We start from the raw sequence: 20,231 nt of genomic DNA on the forward strand, positions 1-20,231 counted from the left end.
TTCACTGTCTGTATTTCCCTTTAGCCTGTGTGTTCCTTGGAAGAGGACTATATATGGCTCACCACAGTATTCACAGTGCCCAGCACTTGACAAAGATGTTTGCTTAGGAGAAAGGTGTTGAATAAATTAAAAATATCTCTACCTATACTCCCCAAATCATCTCGAACTGCTTCTTATTTCTAACGACTAGAACCCCTCCATTCTTACATACATTCTATTACTTACAAGGCCTTTCATTAAACATTCTCTTCCTTATTTAAAGGGGAGCCTGTGCTGATGCAACAGTTAGCATTCCAGGGACAGATGGACTCTTCATGGGAGTGAGGCTTTCGCAGAAGGCCTCCTCCCTCTTCCCCATCCCTACCAACAAACCAGTTCAGAAATCCTATCATCTCTAATGTAGCCTCCTAGGAGGATGTCAGCAAGATGGCAAAATAGGTCTTTCCCGTGCTCATTCCGTAAACAGGCACATCAGCTTGAACAACTATTCATACAAAAACATACCTTCATAAGAGCTAAGGAAACTAGATGACAGATTACGGCACTTGGGGGTAGCACAGAAACAAGAAAAGATGTATTGAAAAGGGTAGGAAGGACACTTTTACATTACAGTTGTCTCTCCTTCCCCAAGCCTGGGCAGCACAACATGGAAAGACACCTACCACTTGAGGCAAGGAGAATTAATTGAGTACCTGACTTTATCTGGGACTCTAGCACCAGGCTAGCCCCTACAACCCCAGGCACTACTCTGGCCTCTGCAGCCCCAGACTATAGCTTGGCACTCATGGACGCAGCCTCTAAGCCTTCCCCACTGTCAGGCTGGCACATGCACACCCCAGCTCCAGGTCAGCACATGCAACCTCAGACACCAGTCTGGCACCATGATTCTAGGCAGCAGGCTGGTATCCATGGCCCCAGTCTCCAGGCCAGCCCCTGCAGCATCACACTGCAACGGACTCAGGGTCAAAATCCATCTCAAGAGACCCTAGCACCAGGGCAGCTCCTGGGGAACCAGGCTTGGAGGCCCACTCCAGCATCGGGCTGGCCTCTGTGGCCTTAGGCTCTAAGCCAGCTCCTGCAGAGATAGTCTCCAGGCCAGTATGCATAAACCCAGCCTCCAGGGCCTCCCCTGCAGAGCAAGGCTAGGTCAGCATCCATAGTCCCAGGTACCAGGTTAGAACCCATGGACTAGAGCCCATGATAGAGATTCCAGACCAACCCTTCATGGACCCAGACTCCAGGCCAGGCACTGTTGCCTTAGGCTCCGGTCTGCCCTAATATACTCCAGCACTGGGCTGACACCCACATACTCAGGCTCCAGGATTACCCCTGTGAACCCAGGCTCCAGGCTGACCCTAGTACAGCTCCAGAAGCCAGGTCCACCTCCATGACTCAGACTCCAGGCCTATTCCCAAAGACCCAAGCACTGGCCTATCCCAGTGTTAGGCCAGCCCCCACAGACATAGGCTCAAGGCCCACAGAGTACCAGGTTGACACTAGAGAACCCAGGCTGTATCCAGCCCCCACAGACACAAGCTTCAGGCCTGTCCTGGTATATTCTAGCTCCAGGTTCATCCCAGTGGACCTAGCTCCAGGCATGATCCTATAGACCCAGGCTCAAGGCCAGTCCTTATAAATCCAGGTGCCAAGCCCACCCACCTGCTGACCCAGGTAGCAGGCCCACCTGGCCATGGACCTCACCAGATGTCACACTCAGAATCTCTAGACCAGTTGATTGGTGAAGAATTTTCCCTGATGAAGTGAGTCTGTAAAGACTAGAATAGGTGGCTACTTCCTGATATGTGCAGGCACAAATGCCTAGCCACAAGGATCACAAATAATCAGAGAAATATGACAGCACTAAAGAAACAAAATAAAGCATGAGTTAGCGGCCCTAAGTGTCTTCTTGGCAAACAATAAAAATAATTGTCTTGGCTGGACTTATGCCTGTAATCCCAGCACTTTGGGAGGATCACTTGAGCCCAGGAGTTTGAGACCAACTGGGCAACACAGTGAAACCTTATCTCTACAAAAACTTCACAAAGTTGCTGAGTGTGATGGTATTCACCTGTAGTTCCAGTTACTCAGGAGGCTAAGGTGAAGGGAACTCTTGAGTCCAAGAGGTTGAGGCTATAGTGACCCAAGATCATGCTGCTACACTATAGCCTGGGAGAGAGAGTGAGATCCTGTCTCAAAAATTAATAATAATAATAATAATTGTCTTAAAGAAGCTCAGTGGGCTACAAGAGAACATAGACAACTAAACAAAATCTGGTAAGCAATATACAAACAAAACTATAGTTCAACAAAGAGAAACAAAAATGAACCAAAGAGAAATTCTGGTGCTAAATAACACAATGACTGAATCAAAAAATTCCATAAAAAGCTACAACAGCAGACTCAAGAAGAAAAAAACCAAGAGAGATTGAAAACATTGTTTGAGATTACCTAGTAAGTGGAACAAAAAGAAAAAATAATGAAAATGAGTGAAGAAAGTCAACAGTACTTATTGAGCCCCACCAAGTGAACCAATGTATGCATATGAGAATCTCAGAACAAGCAAAGCAAGAGAAGGGAACAGAAAGCTTATTTAAAGAAACAATGAGAGAAAATTTCTAAAATCTGAAGAGGGACATGAACATTCAGATCCAAGAATCTCAAAGAACCCCAAATCAATTAAAATATATCTTCACCAGGTCAAATTATAATCAAATTCTCAAAAGTCAAAGACAAAGAGAGAATATTGAAAGCAGCATGAGAAAAACAACTCATCATATACAAGGGTAGCTTTAATACTATCAGCAGATTTTTCAGCAGAAACTTTGCAGGGCAGGAAAGAGTGGGAACATATATTCAAAGTGCTAAAGGAAACGAAAGTATTTGGCATATGACGTCCTTCAGAAATAACGGAGAGATAAGGATTTTCCTAGAGAAACAAAAGTTGTGGAAGTTCATCACCACTAAACCTGCCTTACAAGAAATGCTAAAGGAAGTTCACGTTGAAACAAAAGGATGCTAAAATCATGAAAACACATGAAAGTATAAAACTTTGTGTAAAGGTAAAGATATAGTCGAATTCAGAATATTCCAATAAAGTGGTGGTGCATAAGTCCCTTGTAAGTCTATTATAAAAGGTAAAAGAGAAAAGTAATAAAAATAATTATAGCTAAAATAGTTTGGTAATGAATACATTTTATATTACATATGTAAGATATATGAATTGCCAGATCAATAAAATGTGGGAGGAGAAGAAGTTAAACTGTAGTTTTGTATGTGGTCACAGTTAAGTTGTTAACGTCAGTTGCATACTCCATGCAAATGGTAACATTTATCAGACAAAAATTTTCACAAGAGACAAAGATGGTAATTTTATAATGATAAAGGGGTAAATTTATCTAAAGGATGTAACAATTATAAATATATATGCACCCAACACCAGAGCACCCGTATAAGTAAAGCAAATGTTAACAGAAATGAAGGGAGAAATAGCAATACAATTATAGTAGGGGACTTCAATATCCTGATTTTGATAATGGACAGATCAAAATTCCAATGACTTTTTTATAGAAATAGAAAAAATAATTCTAAAATGTATGTAGAACCACAAAAGACCCTATATAGCCAAAATAATATTAAGCAAAAAGAAAAAAGCTGGAGAGATCACACTCCCTGATATCAAAATAAACCAGAGAGCTATAGTAATCAAAACAGCATGGTACCGACATTAAAAACACACACACGGCCGGGTGCGGTGGCTCAAGCCTGTAATCCCAGCACTTTGGGAGGCCGAGACGGGCAGATCACGAGGTCAGGAGATTGAGACCATCCTGACTAACACGGTGAAACCCCGTCTCTACTAAAAAAAATACAAAAAACTAGCTGGGCGAGGTGGTGGGCACCTGTGGTCCCAGCTACTCAGGAGGCTGAGGCAAGAGCATGGCGTAAACCCGGGAGGCGGAGCTTGCAGTGAGCTGAGATCCGGCCACTGCACTCCAGCCTGGGCAACAGAGCAAGACTCCGTCTCAAAAAAAAAAACAAAAAAAAAACAAAAAAAAAACCACACACACACACGTAGTCCAACTGAACAGAAGAGAGACCTCCAAAATAAATCCACACATTCATGATCAACTTATTTTCAACAAAGGTAGCAAGAACACACCATGGGAAAATAACAGTCTCTTCAAAAAAGTTGTTGGGAAAATTGAATATCCACATGTGGAAGAATGAAACTGGACCTTTATCTCACACCATATACAATATCAATATATACAATAATCAACTCAAAATGGATTAAAGACTTAAAAGTAAAACATAAAACCAAAATTACTAGAAACTTTTCCCCTAGAAAACATAGGGGAAAACTTTCTTGACATTGATCTGAAAGAGTTTTGGGATATAACCTCAAAAACACAAGAAACAAAAACAGATTGATAGAATTACATCAAACTAGAAAGCTCTGCACAGAAAGGAAACAATCAACAGAGTGAAAAGACAACCCACAGAATGGAAGAAAATATTTACAAGCCATACATCTGATAATATCCCAAATAGACAAGGAACTTAACCAAACAGCAAGAAAACAAATAACCCAACTAGGCAAAGTCCTTGAACAGATATTTCTCAAAAGAAGACAGGCTTATAAAAAAATCCTCAACATCAATAATCATCAGAGAAATACAAATTAAAGCCACAAGAAGATATCACCTCACACCTGTTAGAATGGCTACTATCAAAAAGACAAAAGATAGCAAGTGTTAGCAAGAATGTGGAGAAAAGGGAACCCTTTTGTTCCCACTGTTGTTGGGAATGTAAATTAATATAACTATTATGGAAAACAATATGAAGTTTCCTAAAAAAAATTAAAAGGAGAACTACCACATGATCCAGCAATACTACTTCTGGATATATATCCTAAGGAAGTAAAATCAGTATGTCAAAAATATGTCTGCACTCCCATTTTCAATGCATTATTCATAATAATCAAGACATGGAAAAAATCAAACTGATGTATGGCTATAGAAAATGTGGGATAAACAATTCATACACATACACAAACTTACACACACACACATACACAATGAAATGCTGTTCTTTCTTAAAAAAGAAAGAAATCCTGTCGCTTGTGACAACATGGATGAACCTGGAAGACACTATATTAAGTGAAATAAGCCAGGCACAGAAGGACAAATACTGCATGATCTCATTTATATGTAAAATTTCAATAAATTGAACTCAGAGAAGATATTAGAATGCCAGTTAGCAGAGACTGGGGTAGGAAATGGGGGGAGGGGGTGGAAGGGGTGAAGAGATTTTAGTCAAAGGGTCACAAAGTTTCAGTTAGAAAGCAAGAAAAATGACAAGTATCTGAGGTGTTGGATATGCCAATTAGCTTGATTTAATCATGTCACAACATATACATATATCAAAACATCACAATGTACACTGTAAATATGTTCAACTCTTATTTGTCTGTTATACCTTAATAAAGCTGGGAGGTGGGGGGTAGAAATCCAATCTCTTCCCTCTCACTGTAATTGTCCCATATCAATCCCTCAGGTCATATCACCTAAGTTACAGAATAGCAACCTCCTAATAGGACTTTCTCCTTCCAGGCTGGTTGAAACATGCTCTGCAAGACCACCCTCCTGCTCTGGAACACTGAAGACATCCCTGGTAAATTAGCAAAGAGTAGGATACTTGCTCTGCTTGCAGCTCCACTTGACGTTAGACAGTTTACCTTATGCTTCAGTATCAATACACAAATTGCTATTCCATACATATGGTCTTTCTGATCCCTGAATTTTAATAAAATCGAAGAAAATCTAAAATTTCCCTTTGGTTTTTGTCTTAGACTGAAACATCTGTACAGGGAGCCATTTATATAATATTTCAAAGAGGATCTATTTCAATACCCAGTGTTAGAAAACAAAAACTCCTCAAAAAATGGACAGAAAAATCAACACACACATCAACAGACACTGTAGTTCAAATGAGGGCCCAATTTGAAGACTCAGAACAATACTGAAATAAATAAATACCGAAAAAGAGAAAACAATTCATGTCTTGAAAACAGGCACAAGGATATTGCATTCATGGCACGGAGGTAAGTAGGCACTTTTGACGACAGAACAATTTAAGATCAGTAAAGATTGTATAAAAATGAAAAGAACTTCTATTGAATTAAAAATTGCAATGAAAACAATTAATTACAAAATTAGGTACTGCAAAAACAGAAAACAAGCTTGAGAATTCTACCAGAAGTCCCTAGATGAAGAAATAAAAATAAAAATAGATTTTTTTAAGTGAAGGCAAGATCTAGGAGATTCAATATGCACAGAGCAGGCCTTTCAAAAAGATGTAACTAAACATATGGAGAAATTACGATAATCAAATAGCGGGTAAAACTTTCCTGATCTAAAGCGGGATTTTCAAAATCAATTAGGACTCACCATGTTCCCAGCAAAAAAAAAAAAAGTGAAATGAGACAGATACCTAGTCCTAGTCTATATAAATGAAATTAAAACAAAAGCTACAACTCACACATAAAAGATAAGCATATCTTCTCTTTTATGACTACAAATTTCAAAAGAATCAGAAATTTTGATGACAAAAGATTACACAGCCCTTAGAAAAATTTTATATTCAGCCAAGCTATTGTTTATATGTGAGGTAAAAGTAAAATACATTTTGTGACACACAGGGTTTGGAAAAAATACTAGAAATGGGCTTTTCCTGTGAAAATTATTAGAAGATGATCCAACAGCGAGTACTAAAAATACATTTTTAATGGAAAGTTGTTATATGAAAAAAACTGAAGTTCAGCAATGAAAATAGTATGAAGAATTAATTCTTAATTACTTTCATTTTTATTTATTAAAAAAATTAGCTAGCAACCCAGTCCCACTGTCTTAACCAGGCTAGAGTGCGGTATAAAGAATTAGCAGGTCAGGCGCGGTGGCTCACGCCTGTAATCCCAGCACTTTGGGAGGCCGAGGCGGGTGAATCACAAGGTCAGGAGATGGAGACCATCCTGGCTAACATGGTGAAGCCCTGTCTCTACTAAAAATACAAAAAAATTAGCTGGGTGCAGTGGCTGGCACCTGTAGTCCCAGCTACTTGGGAGGCTGAGGCAGGAGAATGGCGTAAACCCAGGAGGTGGAGTTTGCAGTGAGCCGAGATCGGGCCACTGTACCTCCAGCCTGGGCGACAGAGCAAGACTCTGTCTCAAAAAAAAACAACAAAAAAGAATTAACGAAAATTAATTTAGTGACCCAGTCCTGCTCTCTTGCCCAGGCTAGAGTGCACAATTGAAGCTCACTGTACCCTTGAACTCCTGGGGTGAAGCAATCTTCTCACCTCAGCCTCCTAAGTATCTAGGACTACAGGCACCCGCCACCACACTCAGGTAATTGAACACAATTTTTTTTGTGTGTAGAGATGGGGTCTTACTATGTTGCCCAGGCTGGTCTCAAACTCCTGACATCAAGTGATCCTCCTGTTTTGGTGTCCGAAAGTGCTATGATTACAAGAATGGGCCTCTAAGCTAGGCCTGAATTATTTTAATATACTGCAAATGTCAAAAGAAATACTTGAAGGTATGAAAAAAGGACATAATTATATTAGTAAAATAATAATAATACCTAAAAATTAAATCTAAGTTTATATATTATCAACAAAAATAGGGAAATAGGGTGGAGGACAGAGAAGGAAAAACAAGCTCATTTTTAAAATTTAAAAGTGGCATCGGAATCAATCTTGAGACTGTAAATAAAGAAAATACGTAATTAAAAAAATCCTTCCAATTCACTGCAGTAGAAATAAAGAAAACAGCATTCCATGTAGCAAAATATTTAAACTAGCCCATAATATAAACTTCGTGGTATTGCTAAAACCCAGCCCAGTGCCTAAATGAAAGAATGTGATAAGATGAAAAAGGATCAGTAATCTTAATCAAGGAAATAAATATGAATGGGCTTAATATTCTTATTAGAAGATAGAGACTGTCAGATTTGGTTAGAATGCAATTTGTGAGAAACTTGCCTAAAAGAATATAATGTGGAAAACTGATAACAAAAGGACAGGCAAGGATATACTAAGCCTCTACATATATTGTGAAGGACTTCAAGTTACCTAAGAGATGAGAAAGGAAGGCGCTAGGCCTATGATGGTAGGGTTTCTGGTTAGTCCTTCCAGATTCAAATCCTCCATCTCTTCAACTTGGTCATGAATTTTAACTGAGAATTTTCTGCCTTACATCTTATAGATCTGTACATTTGCTTGCCATCACTGCACTAGCAGTTTATTAGTGTATTTCCTTTCACTTTAAAAATGACTCAAACAAGTCTCTGTTAACTTAGAAGCCAGTAAAAACATATTCATGTTATAAGTACGGCTATCCAGACTGAAATTCATAACTGGGAAGACTTTTTACTTTCCTCTTTTAGGCCAGTGTCTGTACTGAACATTATAATGCTAGAAAGGAAATGGGTACAAAGAGAAAGATTGCTACTGTGGTGCTAAAGGCAATAACATTGCAATTCTTGTTCAAAAGATGCTTCTTGCCTTTTGCAGTATCATTTTCAATGAGGGAAATATAAATCCTGGTATACAGAACTGGCCATTGGCTGATCTACCTAAAATTTTGTGCCAAGCTGAAAGTGTTGTTTAAAGAAATTGAATGACATCTATAATTGAAAAATTTACCAATAGAAAAAGATAGCTGTTACAGAATCACAAGAATGCTAGAGTTGAAGGGAAGCTTTTCAATCAAAAAAACCTAAATTTATAAATAATCTCAGGCAAAGAAAAATTATTTACCTGAGATCACACAGCTGAAAGTCCTAGGTCATAGTGTTGCCAACTAACAGAAACTAGTGATGATACTCAATAACTACTACTAATTGGTCAATTATAAAAGAATCATGTTGTAGTAAAAGTTACAGAAGCTGACTGGCAATTCAATATGGACCTTTAAATATAAATTTTGTTTCTCTCCTTAAGTGAAGGTCTAATTGTGTGTGTATGTGTGTGTGTGTGTGTGCACTCACGTGTGCACACATAATGCAATAATTTTGGAGAAACAGGTAAAAGGAGGGTTTACAAAAGAAGGTCATGGAGACAGAAGTTGGAGTAGAAAATGGACTGTAAGTAACTGGCTTGCTGCCTTGCTCAAAAGAGGAAAAGTAGCCCAAATGTGGAGACCCACCCTTAATAATCTGGGACTTGGTTTTTACCACCCCAAAAGAGCTTTTCCTTCCCAGGTCAAAGGGCAAACTTGGGAGGTATACTGACTATCTCCTTTTTTCCTAGTCTTGGGAAGGAAAAAACTTCTCTTACAATTTTACCTAGATAGTAAGTAGGTCAATGATCCAATTAATAGATAATTCAGTTCCTAGAGATCATACAACTCACCAAAGTAGGTGAAACCCCAAGGAATTTGCTTCATCTATTTACTATAACCCTGCTTTATTAAATATAAATGCTTTTTTGAAAGTACAGTTTCATGCTTTAGAATTCTAATGCTGACTGCTAAAATATATTGAGCTTTTAGTAGGCAGACCCTATTTTAAGCAGTCTTCATGTATATATTATCTCATTTAACACTCGCAACCACTTCTTAAGGTAAGTAGTATCATTATCTCTATTTGTAAGATAAGAAACCTGGAGCTTTCAGGAAGATCATCCATCAGAAAGAGGTAGAGCCAGGACAAACACAAGCAACTTGAATGCACACTTAAGCCTCTCAACTATGATGGATCAGATTCACTGTTCCCATCCTATACTTACTTGAACGGAGAGCATTGAGATACCTTTGCAATTATGTTCTTCCAGTTTTTTCCTTATTTGAATTTACTAACAAAGAAAGTTACATTTAAGAAATTTAAGAGACCAGTTAAGAGTAGAAACATTCATTCTCTGGTGTTTCAGAGGCTAAATGCTGTTCTGTCTGATTTTCAAGACAATAAGTAAAGATGGGTGACATCTCTCTTTCCTCTTTCTAGATTAGCATGACATTCTTGATTTCCATGAATCTGGTCTGTCTGATAGCAGCAGTACAAACACCACATATAAAATGAGTGCATAGCTGTATCTCCGCCTTCTCAAACCAAGGGCAGAACTCTCTACTTCATAGGAATCATTCAGCATCTTCTTCTAGCAAAATACGTAGTCAGAAAGAATTGGGCTGCTATTCCATTTTCTTTTACTTTAGAAAACTGTACTGGGACTACCTGTAAAAATTTTCTGTGGGTCTTCCCACCACCCTCAGACAGTAGTGTGAATAACATTTATTTATAATAAATCTATCTTTGAATTTCAACCTTAACCCAGCCAATTTTTCTTATAAGGCAGTTCTGAACTGTATCCAATTATTTAAAATTATTTCCAAAGAACTGTTAGGTGATGGGTTTTTTAATATGTGGTACAAAAAAAATCTAATAAAAGACTGTTGATGAATATACCTGGCTTTCTTTTGATGGATATACATGGTTAATATGTTTTTTAAAAAATGTATCTATGATACGCAGAAAGGATTAAGTCCTGTTTGATGTCTGTTGAATTTGAAAGTGTTTTGTATGCTTTTGTTACGGTTAGACCGAGTTACTGTAATTCTTTGTTTGCATCTTTGCCAACAGCATCATTACAAAGTTTGTAATGGCTCCAAGATAGAGCAGCAGGGATGATCCAGGCACCTGTAGGAATCATGGCTACTTTTCTTATACATAAAAACTGCTAAAACATTCTATCCTGTCTTTCAGCCTCATCTCCTTTAAATGTGGTTTTGGGGTCAGAGGAAATGAGAACTTACGGTACCATTTGAAATTGGTTATAGCAGACACGAGAAATCCCCCCTAAAAGATTGGATGAAATTGATCTTATTTTTATTTCTGAAAATTATGCACTGAGGTTTCAGGAAACATTCCTTAAAGCATATGAACTGCTTAGCTCTTTTCTTCCTTTATTCTGTAAAAGTAAATTAGTGATATTCCTTTTCAGAGTAATTACTTGGCAATGGTGCACATTTTATTGTTAATTTGAAATCCTTTTAAAGGCCCTATTCTATAAATTTAATTTCCAAGATTTAAAACATTGACTCCTTGACTTCCTCCAGCTGGCTGTCAAGTATTCAGAATGGAATAAGGAACAAAAGAGTAAACTATGTGCTTTTCTCTTGCAAGTAACAGATCTTTGACCTAGGGACTTCTGAGTCTACATAGGGGCAGATTCTGAAACAGTTTCTAGGTGTGACTATTGGCTTTATCACTTACTAACTTTATGACCTTGAGTAAGTTACTTCAATTTTCCCCACCTCAGTTTTCTCATCCATGATAGTGGATGGGGCAGAGCAAGATACCAGAATAGAAGGCTCCCTAATCGTTCCCCTTGCAACCCTCGACAAGTACACCAATTTAATGATGATCCACTCTGAATGCCTTGCATCTTAGATACCAGCTCAACTACAGCAGGATAGGGCAGCAGTCAACATTTTAAGGCCCCCGTTCCAGGCCCTAGCTCCCAGACAACAGCTCTAGACATAACCCTAGGCCAGAAGGAAACCCACTACCTTGAAAGGAAGGTCCCAGTCCTGGCAGTATTAATCACCTGCTAACTGAAGACCCTTTGAGCCCTGAAAAACCAGCAGTAATACCCAGGTACTATGTAGAGGGCCTTGGATGAGTCTCTGAGACTTGCTGGCTTTAGGTGAGACTTAGCAGATTTCCAGGTGTGGTGGCTAAAGGGCAAAACTCCTTCTGCTTGAGGAAAGCAGAGGGAAAAGTAAAGAGGACTTAGTCTCACATCTTAGATACCAGCTTGGCCTACAGAGGGGTAGAGTGCCAAGTGGGCTCTTGGGGTTCCCAATTCCAGGACTTGACTCTTAGATGGCATTTCTGGACTTGCTCTGGGCCAGAGGGGAGCCCACTTCCCTGAAAGGTGAGTCCCAGGCCAGGCAGCTTTCACCATAAGCCGACACAAGAGCCCTTGAATCTTAAGGGAACATCGGTGGCAGTCTGGCAGTACTCTCCATGGTCTGTGGTGGTGGCCATGGGGTGAGGCTCCCCTGGTTTTGGAAAGGGGATGGAAGAGTGGGAAGAACTGCATCTTGTGATTTGAGTGCCAGTGAAGCCACAGTAAAACAGAACACCTGGTAGACTTCTAAGGTTTTTGACTCTAGTCCCTGACTCCTGGAAGGCACTTCTTGGACCCAGCTGGGGCCTGGGAGAACTTGCCACCCTGAAGGGAAGCACACAGGTAGAGCTGGCTTTGCCACCTGCTGACTGTAGAGCCCCAGGGCCTTGAGCAAATACAGGCAGTAGCCAGGGAGTGTTTGCAGCAGGCCTTGGGTGGGACCCAGTGCTGTGCTGGCTTCAGGTCTGAACCAGCACAGTCATAGTGGTAGTGGCCACAGGGATGCCTGTGTCACTCTACCCCCAGCTTTAGGTGGCTCATAACAGAGACAGAGAGAGAGAGAGAGAGAATGAACATTTGTTTGGCAGAAAGTAAGGGAAAAGAACAAGAGTCTCTGCCTGGTAATCCAGAGAATTCTCCTAGATGTTGTCCAAGACCATCAAGCCAGTACCTCTTTGAGTCTGCAAGAACTACAGCATTACTAGGTTTAGGGTGCTCCCTAAAGCAAATACCGCATAGATCACAACACCCTAGTCCTTTCAAACATCTTGAAAGCCTTCCCAAGAAGAACAGGTACAAACAAGCCAGACAGTAAAGATCACAATAAATACCTAACTCTTCAATGCCCAGATACCGAAGAACATCTACTAGAATCAACACCATCCAGGAAACATGACCTCACCAAAGGAACTAAATAAGGCACAAGGGGCCAGTCCAGGAGAAACAGAGATATGTGACCTTTCAGACAAATAATTTGAAATAGTTGTGTTGCAAAAACTCAAAGAATTCAAGATAACACAGAGAAGGAATTCAGAATTCTACCAGATAAAGATTAAAATAATTAAAAAGAATCAAGCAGAAATTCTGGAGCTGAAAAAATGCAATTGGCATACTGAAGAATGCATCAGTCTTTTAATAGCAGAATTTATCTTGGGAGGCCGAGGTGGGTGGATCACAAGGTCAGGAGATCAAGACCATCCAGGCTAACAGGGTGAAACCCCGTCTCTACTAAAAATACAAAAAATTAGCTGGGTGTGGTTGCAGGCGCCTGTAGTCCCAGCTACTTGGGAGACTGAGGCAGGTGAATGGCGTGAACCCGGGAGGTGGAGCTTGCAGCGAGCCGAGAGCATGCCACTGCACTCCAGCCTGGGCTACAAAGTGAGACTCTGTCTCAAAAAAAAAAAAAAGCAGAATTATATGTAGTCAGAGGAGACAACAGAAAAAGAATAAAAACAATGAAGTCGGCCTACAAGATCCAGAAAATTGCCTCAAAAGGGCCAATCTAAGACTTATTGGTCTTAAAGAGGAGGTAGAGAGATAGGAATAGAAAGTTCATTCAAAGGGATAATAAAAACAGAGAACTTCCCAAACCCAATGAAAGATATCAGTAAGTACAAGAATATTACACCAAGGATTGGGTGCGGTGGCTCATGCCTGTAATCCCAACACTTTGGGAGGCCACAGTGGGCGGATCACGAGGTCAGGAGATCGAGACCATCCTGGCTAGCACCAGGATGAAACCCTGTCTCTACTAAAGATACAAAGAATTGGCTGGGCATGGTGGTGCGTGCCTGTAGTCCCAGCTACTCATGAGGCTGAGGCAAGAGAATGGCATGAACCCGGGAGGCAGAATTTGCAGTGAGCCGAGATTGTGCCACTGCACTCCAGCCTGAGCGACAAAGCGAGACTCCATCTCAAAAAAAAAAAAAAAAAAAAAAAAAAAAGCAGAATATAACACCAAGCAGATTTAACACAAAGAAGGCTACCTCAAGGCATTTAATAAACTCCCAAAGGTCAAGGATAAAGAAAGGATCCTAAAAGTGGCAAGAGAAAAGAAGCAAATAACATACAATGGAGCTCCAATATGGCAGGCAGCAGACTTTTCGGTGGAAACCTTACAGGCCAGGAGAAAGTGACATGACATATGTAAAGTGCTGAAGGAAAAAAACTTTTTACCCTAGAACAGTATATCTGGCAAAAATACCTTTCAAACGTGAGGTAGAAATAGAGACTTTCCCAAATAAACAAAAGCTGAGGGATTTCATTAACACCAGACCTGTCCTACAAGAAATCCTAAGGGGAATACTTCAATTAGAAAGAAAAGGACATTAGTGAGCAACAAGTAATCACCTGAAGATATAAAACTCACTGGTTACAGTAATTACACAGAAAAACAGAATATTTTAACAATGCAACTGCGGTGTGTAAACTACTCTTATCCTAACAGAAAGACTAAATGATGAACCAATAAAAAATAATAACTGCAACAACTTTTCAAGACACAGACAGTACAATAAAATATAAGTAGAAACAACAAAAAACTAAAAAGCAGGGGGATGAAGTTAAGGTGTAGAGTTTTTCTTAGTTTTCTTTTTGCTTGTTTGTTGGTTTATGCAAACAGTATTGTTGTTATCAGCTTAAAACAATGGGTTATAAGACAGTATTTCCAAGCCTCATGGTAATCTCAAACCAAAAAACATACAAATGGATACACAAACAATGAAAAGCAAGAAACTAAATCATATCACCAGAGAAAAACACCTTCACTAAAGGAAGACAGGAAGGAAAGAAAGAGAAAGAGAAGACTGCCAAACAATGAGGAAACAAATAAGAAAATGGCAGGAGTAAGTCCCAACTTATCAATCATAATGCTGAATGTAACGGACTAAATTCTCCAATAAAAAGACACAGAGTGGCTGAAGGGATGAAAAATAAAACCCATTGATCTGTTGCCTACAAGAAATACACTTCAACTGTAAAGGTACACATAGACTGAAAGTATAGGGATAGAAAAAGATATTCCATGCCAATGGAAACCAAAAAAGAGGAGGAGTAGCTATATGTATATCAGACAAAATAGATTTCAATGCAAAAACTATAAGAGACCAAGAAGGTCACTATATAATGATAAAGGGGTCAATTCAGCAAGATGATACAATTTAAAAGACGTATGTACTCAATACTAGAGTACCAAGATCAATAAAGCAAATATTATTAGAGCTAAAGAGAGACATAGGCCCCGATACAGTAATAGCTGGAGACTTCAACACTCCCACGTTCAGCATCAGACAGATCTTCTAGACATAAAATCAAGAAAAAAACATTGGATTTAGCCTGCACTATAGACCAAATGGATCTAATAAATATTTTCAGAACATTTCATCCAAAAGCTGCAAAATACACATTCTTTTCCTCAACACATGGATCATTTGCAAGGATAGACCGTACGTTAGATCACAAAACGAGTCTTAAAACATTCCAAAAAAAAGGAAATAATATCAAGCATCTTCTCTGACTATAATGGAATAAAACTAGAAATCAATAACGAGAAGAATTTTGGAAACTATACAAACACAAGGAAATTAAACAATATGCTCCTGAATAACCAATGGGTCAATAAAGAAATTAAGAAGGAAATTGAAAAGTTTCTTGAAACAAATGATAACGGAAATACAACATACCAAAACCTATGGGATACAGTAAAAGCAGTACTAACAGGGAATTTTGTAGTTATAAGTGCCTACATCTTACTCCAGTTAAAATGGCTTTTATCCAAAAGACAGGCAATAACAAATGCTGGCGAGGATGTGGAGAAAAGGGAACTTTTGTTCACTGTTGGTGGGAATGTAAATTAGGACAACCACTATGGGGAATAGTTTAGAGGTTCCCCAAAAAACAAAAAATAGAGCTACCATATGATCCAACAATCCCACTACTAGGTATATATATCTAAAAGAAAGGAAATCAGTATATTGAAGAAATTTCTGCACTCTCATATTTGTTGCAGCACTATTCACAATAGCCAAGATTTGGAAGCCCAACCTAAGTACCCACCAACAGATGAATGGATAAAAAAAATGTGGTACATACACATAATAGAATACTATTCAGCTATAAAAAAGAATGAGATCGTGTCATTTACAACAACATAGATCGAACCAGAGATCATTTTGTTAGTGAAATAAGCCAGGAACAGAAAGACAAACATTGCATGTTCTCACTTATTTGTGGCCTCTAAAAATTAAAACAATTGAACTCACAGACATAGAGTGTTGGGGGGATGGTTACCAGAGGCTGGAAAGGGTAGTAGGGGCAAACAGGATGGTTAATGGGTACAAAGAAAAAAATAGGATGAATGAATAATACCCAGTATTTGATAGCACAACAGGGGGACTATAGTCAATAGCAACTTAATTGTATATTCTTAAATAACTAAAAATGTATAATAGTATTGTTTGTAACATAAAAGGTAAATACTTGATGGGATTTAGTCACCATTCTCCACGATATGATTAGTACTCATTGCATGTCTGTAACAAAAAAATCTCATGTGCTCCATAAATATATACACCTACTATGTACCCACATATTTAAAAAATTTTAAAAATAAAAGTAAAACATAAGAGATCATACTATAATAAGTCTCAGGATGGTGATGACTAATAAGTGAATGCAGGTAAAACATTTAGAAAGTATGCCTCATACATATTAGTTGTGGTTGTTACAATTATTAAAATAACTTTTTGTTCCCCTAATGCAATTGTAGCATGGTCTCTTTTCTTTAAAGACGACACAGACTGTATCCATTCTCATGCTTGTAATAATTTTTGTAATCTAGAGCAGGGTCAGGAAACTATGGCCTCTAGGTCAAATCAAGCCCTGCATTTGTAAATAGTTTTGTAAATTAGTTTTATTGAACACAGCCATACTTATTCATTTACATATTGTCTGTGGCTGCTTTTGCACTACGATGGCAGAGCTGAATAATTCGTACAGAGATTATATTATTATCTGGCTTTAACAGAAAATGTCGGTCAACCCCTGATTCAGAGTAAAACAAAGTTTCAAAGTTTATTTGAAAAGTCAGTGAATGACAGGATGGGAATCTGTACTCAAAGACAATCGTTTTTCCTCTGTCTCTACTGCTGGTTGCTATGGGGATTCAAACGAGTCACATTACCTTCCCACAACTCAAATTCTTCCTTCATAAAAATAAATACCCACACATATAAGAAGGTAATCATAATTTTCTGACTTATATAATTAGTGTATATTTTAAGTATAACAATATGCATAAAAGTGCTTTGTCAAATTTAAATTATGAAAGCAGATTTGGTTCATTAATCATCAACAAGGTTATTAAATCTAATCCACTCATTCACCTTCTTGATGACAAAGTCTTGTAACAGGTCTAAACTTGCTCTTCCTCAACTGGTTTTGGGACCAGGCCAGTGCTGTGGCCTTGTTTAGCTGCTAAGGAATAATATCTTCCCATTTTGAACATTTAGAATAATGAATTTGGTTATGGGATACAAGGAACATATGATTAAGCAATTATTTTCTTTTCTCTCTGAAGGATCATCATTAAAAAGTAGTGCTTTCCAGCCAACGGCATTGAAGCTGCACACACGCAGCTCGAAGGGGCCCTTTGCCAGCTGGCCTCATTAAATCCCTGACATGCTCTCCTGCATTTTGTTGTCAGAGTGTGTTCATTCCTCGATAACTCTGCATTCCTGTCCCAGGGCTCTTAGGTCCACACCTTCATGTTTCTTCCCTCTTGCTGAGTTTGGACTCTTTCTTTGTTGGGTAGAATTTTCTCCTGTGTCTAGTCCCATATTTCTCATACTTATTGCTTAAAGAAAAGGAAAATGTTCCACAATTGGTTTGTCCTTTTTTCTGAAAACTGAAGATCCTGATCCCTTGTCTCATCCCAGACCAATCTATCAGAAGGAAACACAGTTCTGTCTACAAAGCTATGGGTTTTCCATTTCATATGTAGCACCTTCCCTTCCATTCTCCTGGAGAGTACATTGTAGTTTATCTATCATTACTCTTAGTGTCATATAAAGGACTTCTGTTAAAAGGCTGAGGATTTATAGGATAAAGAATCATAAAACTAAACCCTGTGGATAAAGCCTGTCCTCTTCTGTGTGACGAGTCATGGCAGGAGGCCTTTGGGAACCCACAAGAGGCAGAGCATGGCAGAGGGTTTCTCATATGTAAAAAGGTTCTTCAGTCACTCTCCTGTCTGAGCTGTTTCATCACTTAGAAAGGCAGAGTGTACCTGTTCTTTGGGTTTGTGGTAAGTAAAAAATTTTTACTCTGTACATGCTTATTACCAATTATAATTTTGACAGGTTACAAACATTACATTATGTTATTATTATATTACAAACATTTGCTTCCATTCTTCCAGTGAATGTGGTAACACACCGAACACTGGATTAATCACACACTAAACACTAAGAGTAAATAGCTCAGAATTATTTAAAATTCTGGCTAGGAAAGAGATTTATTCCAACAGTCATGAATAAAATTTTCTTTAAAAACAATAAAAAAGTGCCATTATGCTAGATCCCCCTAACTTATCTGATCAAACTCCTCAAGGTCAACTTTAGAAAGGAACTAGTTTCAAGTCATAAAGAAAAATCATCAGGGCTCCATAATCTCAAAAAGTTTGAAAAGTTTCATTAAAAGATCTGAAGATTCCATCTCCCTGCAGTAGAGGTTAGGATGAGTCAAGTGGAGATAAAACAGCAAATCATCTGGGTATTAGATTTCAGACCATAAACCCATTTGCTTTGGCAAGACACTTTAACTTCCAATTTGGTCTGTCCATTAAGTGGCAGAAGAGGAGGTTTTCAATGAAAGGTAATTTACAGGTGTGCAATGCAGATAGTTTATTGGGAAGTATTGTGGTCTTGTCTTTGAGGGTGCCTCCTCTTGGGTTATAGAGGTGAGCAAGATGACTCTGCCTGTTTGGCAGAGAGAATGTGAATCACATGTGACTAAATTTTCTGACAGATTACTGGATGATTGCAGGCAGGGTGGGATGAATAAAACTTGGACCTACAATGCTTTGAGAAGAAATGGTTGCTTGGTTCCAAAAAGTTCTTTTCTTCTTGTTTTTCCTTTTACTCCTCTCTAAGATTTCTTGTGATGAAGATTTATTGCCACCAAATTCAAATTCTGCAACCCCAAAGCCTCAGGCTGACACTAGCCAGAACCCAAATAATGACTGCATTTATGGAAAGATTCAAGCAGTATGGGCTAGGATGGGCAATAGGAGAAAACATTCTAATGTTAAATTGCTTTTAAATAGATATTGTGTAAACAATAGAAACAAACCAGGTGAAATGCCTCTCCATGGACATATAGTGAATATGAATAGTTGTGTTGCTGAGGTTGGTAGATTCTATAATGGAATATGCCTGTAATATAGGAACTTGTTTTGCTTTATTTCTTCCCTCCATAAGTAGTTGACTCTTTCATATGTAAAAATTATGTTTCCTTTTGTTAGCAGTAATGGACTTCAATTAAATCATGTGTTTTTATCATGTCAATTTGTGTAAGTATTTTTATCCAAGTTATTTATAGAACATTTAGGTCTGTCCTTCAAAGGCCTTAGTAATCTTTAATGTTTGCTGGTCTGCTTTTAATTCATCAAAGTCCTCCCTCAACAAGCATTGCAAAACACACACGTGCAGCAGAGATTTTCCCTCTACAATGTATATTTGATATGCTTAATGTTCATCTTTATACACACAGAGGCATATAAGAAATGTGGAGGTTGTCTATAAATTCAAGGAAACATTTAGGTGCACAGTGATACATAGATACATGGGTATAATACTTTATGTACTTGATAAATATTTCATCTCTACCATAAAAAGAGCTTTTTATCAACTTTGATTGTTTTTTTATTACCTTAAAGTATTGCAGTTGTTTCTCAGTATTCATTGTTCCTTCCTTTTCTTGTCTCAGACAGGAATTGAAGATGAAAAGCTCTGTATCTCTTAGCCACCCTTTCAGTTCTTTGATCCTGACCTCCAGCTGCCTTACCAGGCTTCCACTTTCAGGAGAGAGCAGGTCACGTGGACTGGACCCACTGTGCCCTGCCATTGTGTCCTGGATCTTCTCTCCTAGGGTTTTCTAATGCATCAGATTAAAAAACAAAAAAATAAAACAAACAAACAAAAAAACCCACCACGAACAACAAAAAAACAAAAACATAGATTAGCTTAGGTACCAGAAACACATTACACTTTTGTTGGTAACAAGAGCCATCTGGAAGCGTCCATCTATACCTGCCACCTCACTACTGA

The 20,231-nt window shown here is 38.5% G+C and overlaps 1 protein-coding gene across 5 annotated transcripts in view; it reads right to left on the reverse strand.

Moving 5' to 3' along the window:
- Positions 1 to 20,231, reverse strand: part of LOC105477949 (A-kinase anchoring protein 6) — a 651,033-nt gene that overhangs the window by 88,763 nt on the left and 542,039 nt on the right. For all 5 annotated transcript variants that reach the window (XM_011734851.3, XM_011734847.3, XM_011734848.3 and 2 more), the window contains one exon: positions 19,834 to 20,058. In XM_011734851.3, the coding sequence (XP_011733153.2) occupies positions 19,834 to 20,058 (225 nt within the window). The remainder of the gene's footprint in view (positions 1 to 19,833; positions 20,059 to 20,231) is intronic.

Source organism: Macaca nemestrina, chromosome 7 (genome assembly GCF_043159975.1).
Source record: "Macaca nemestrina isolate mMacNem1 chromosome 7, mMacNem.hap1, whole genome shotgun sequence".
NCBI classification, from domain to species: domain Eukaryota; kingdom Metazoa; phylum Chordata; class Mammalia; order Primates; family Cercopithecidae; genus Macaca; species Macaca nemestrina.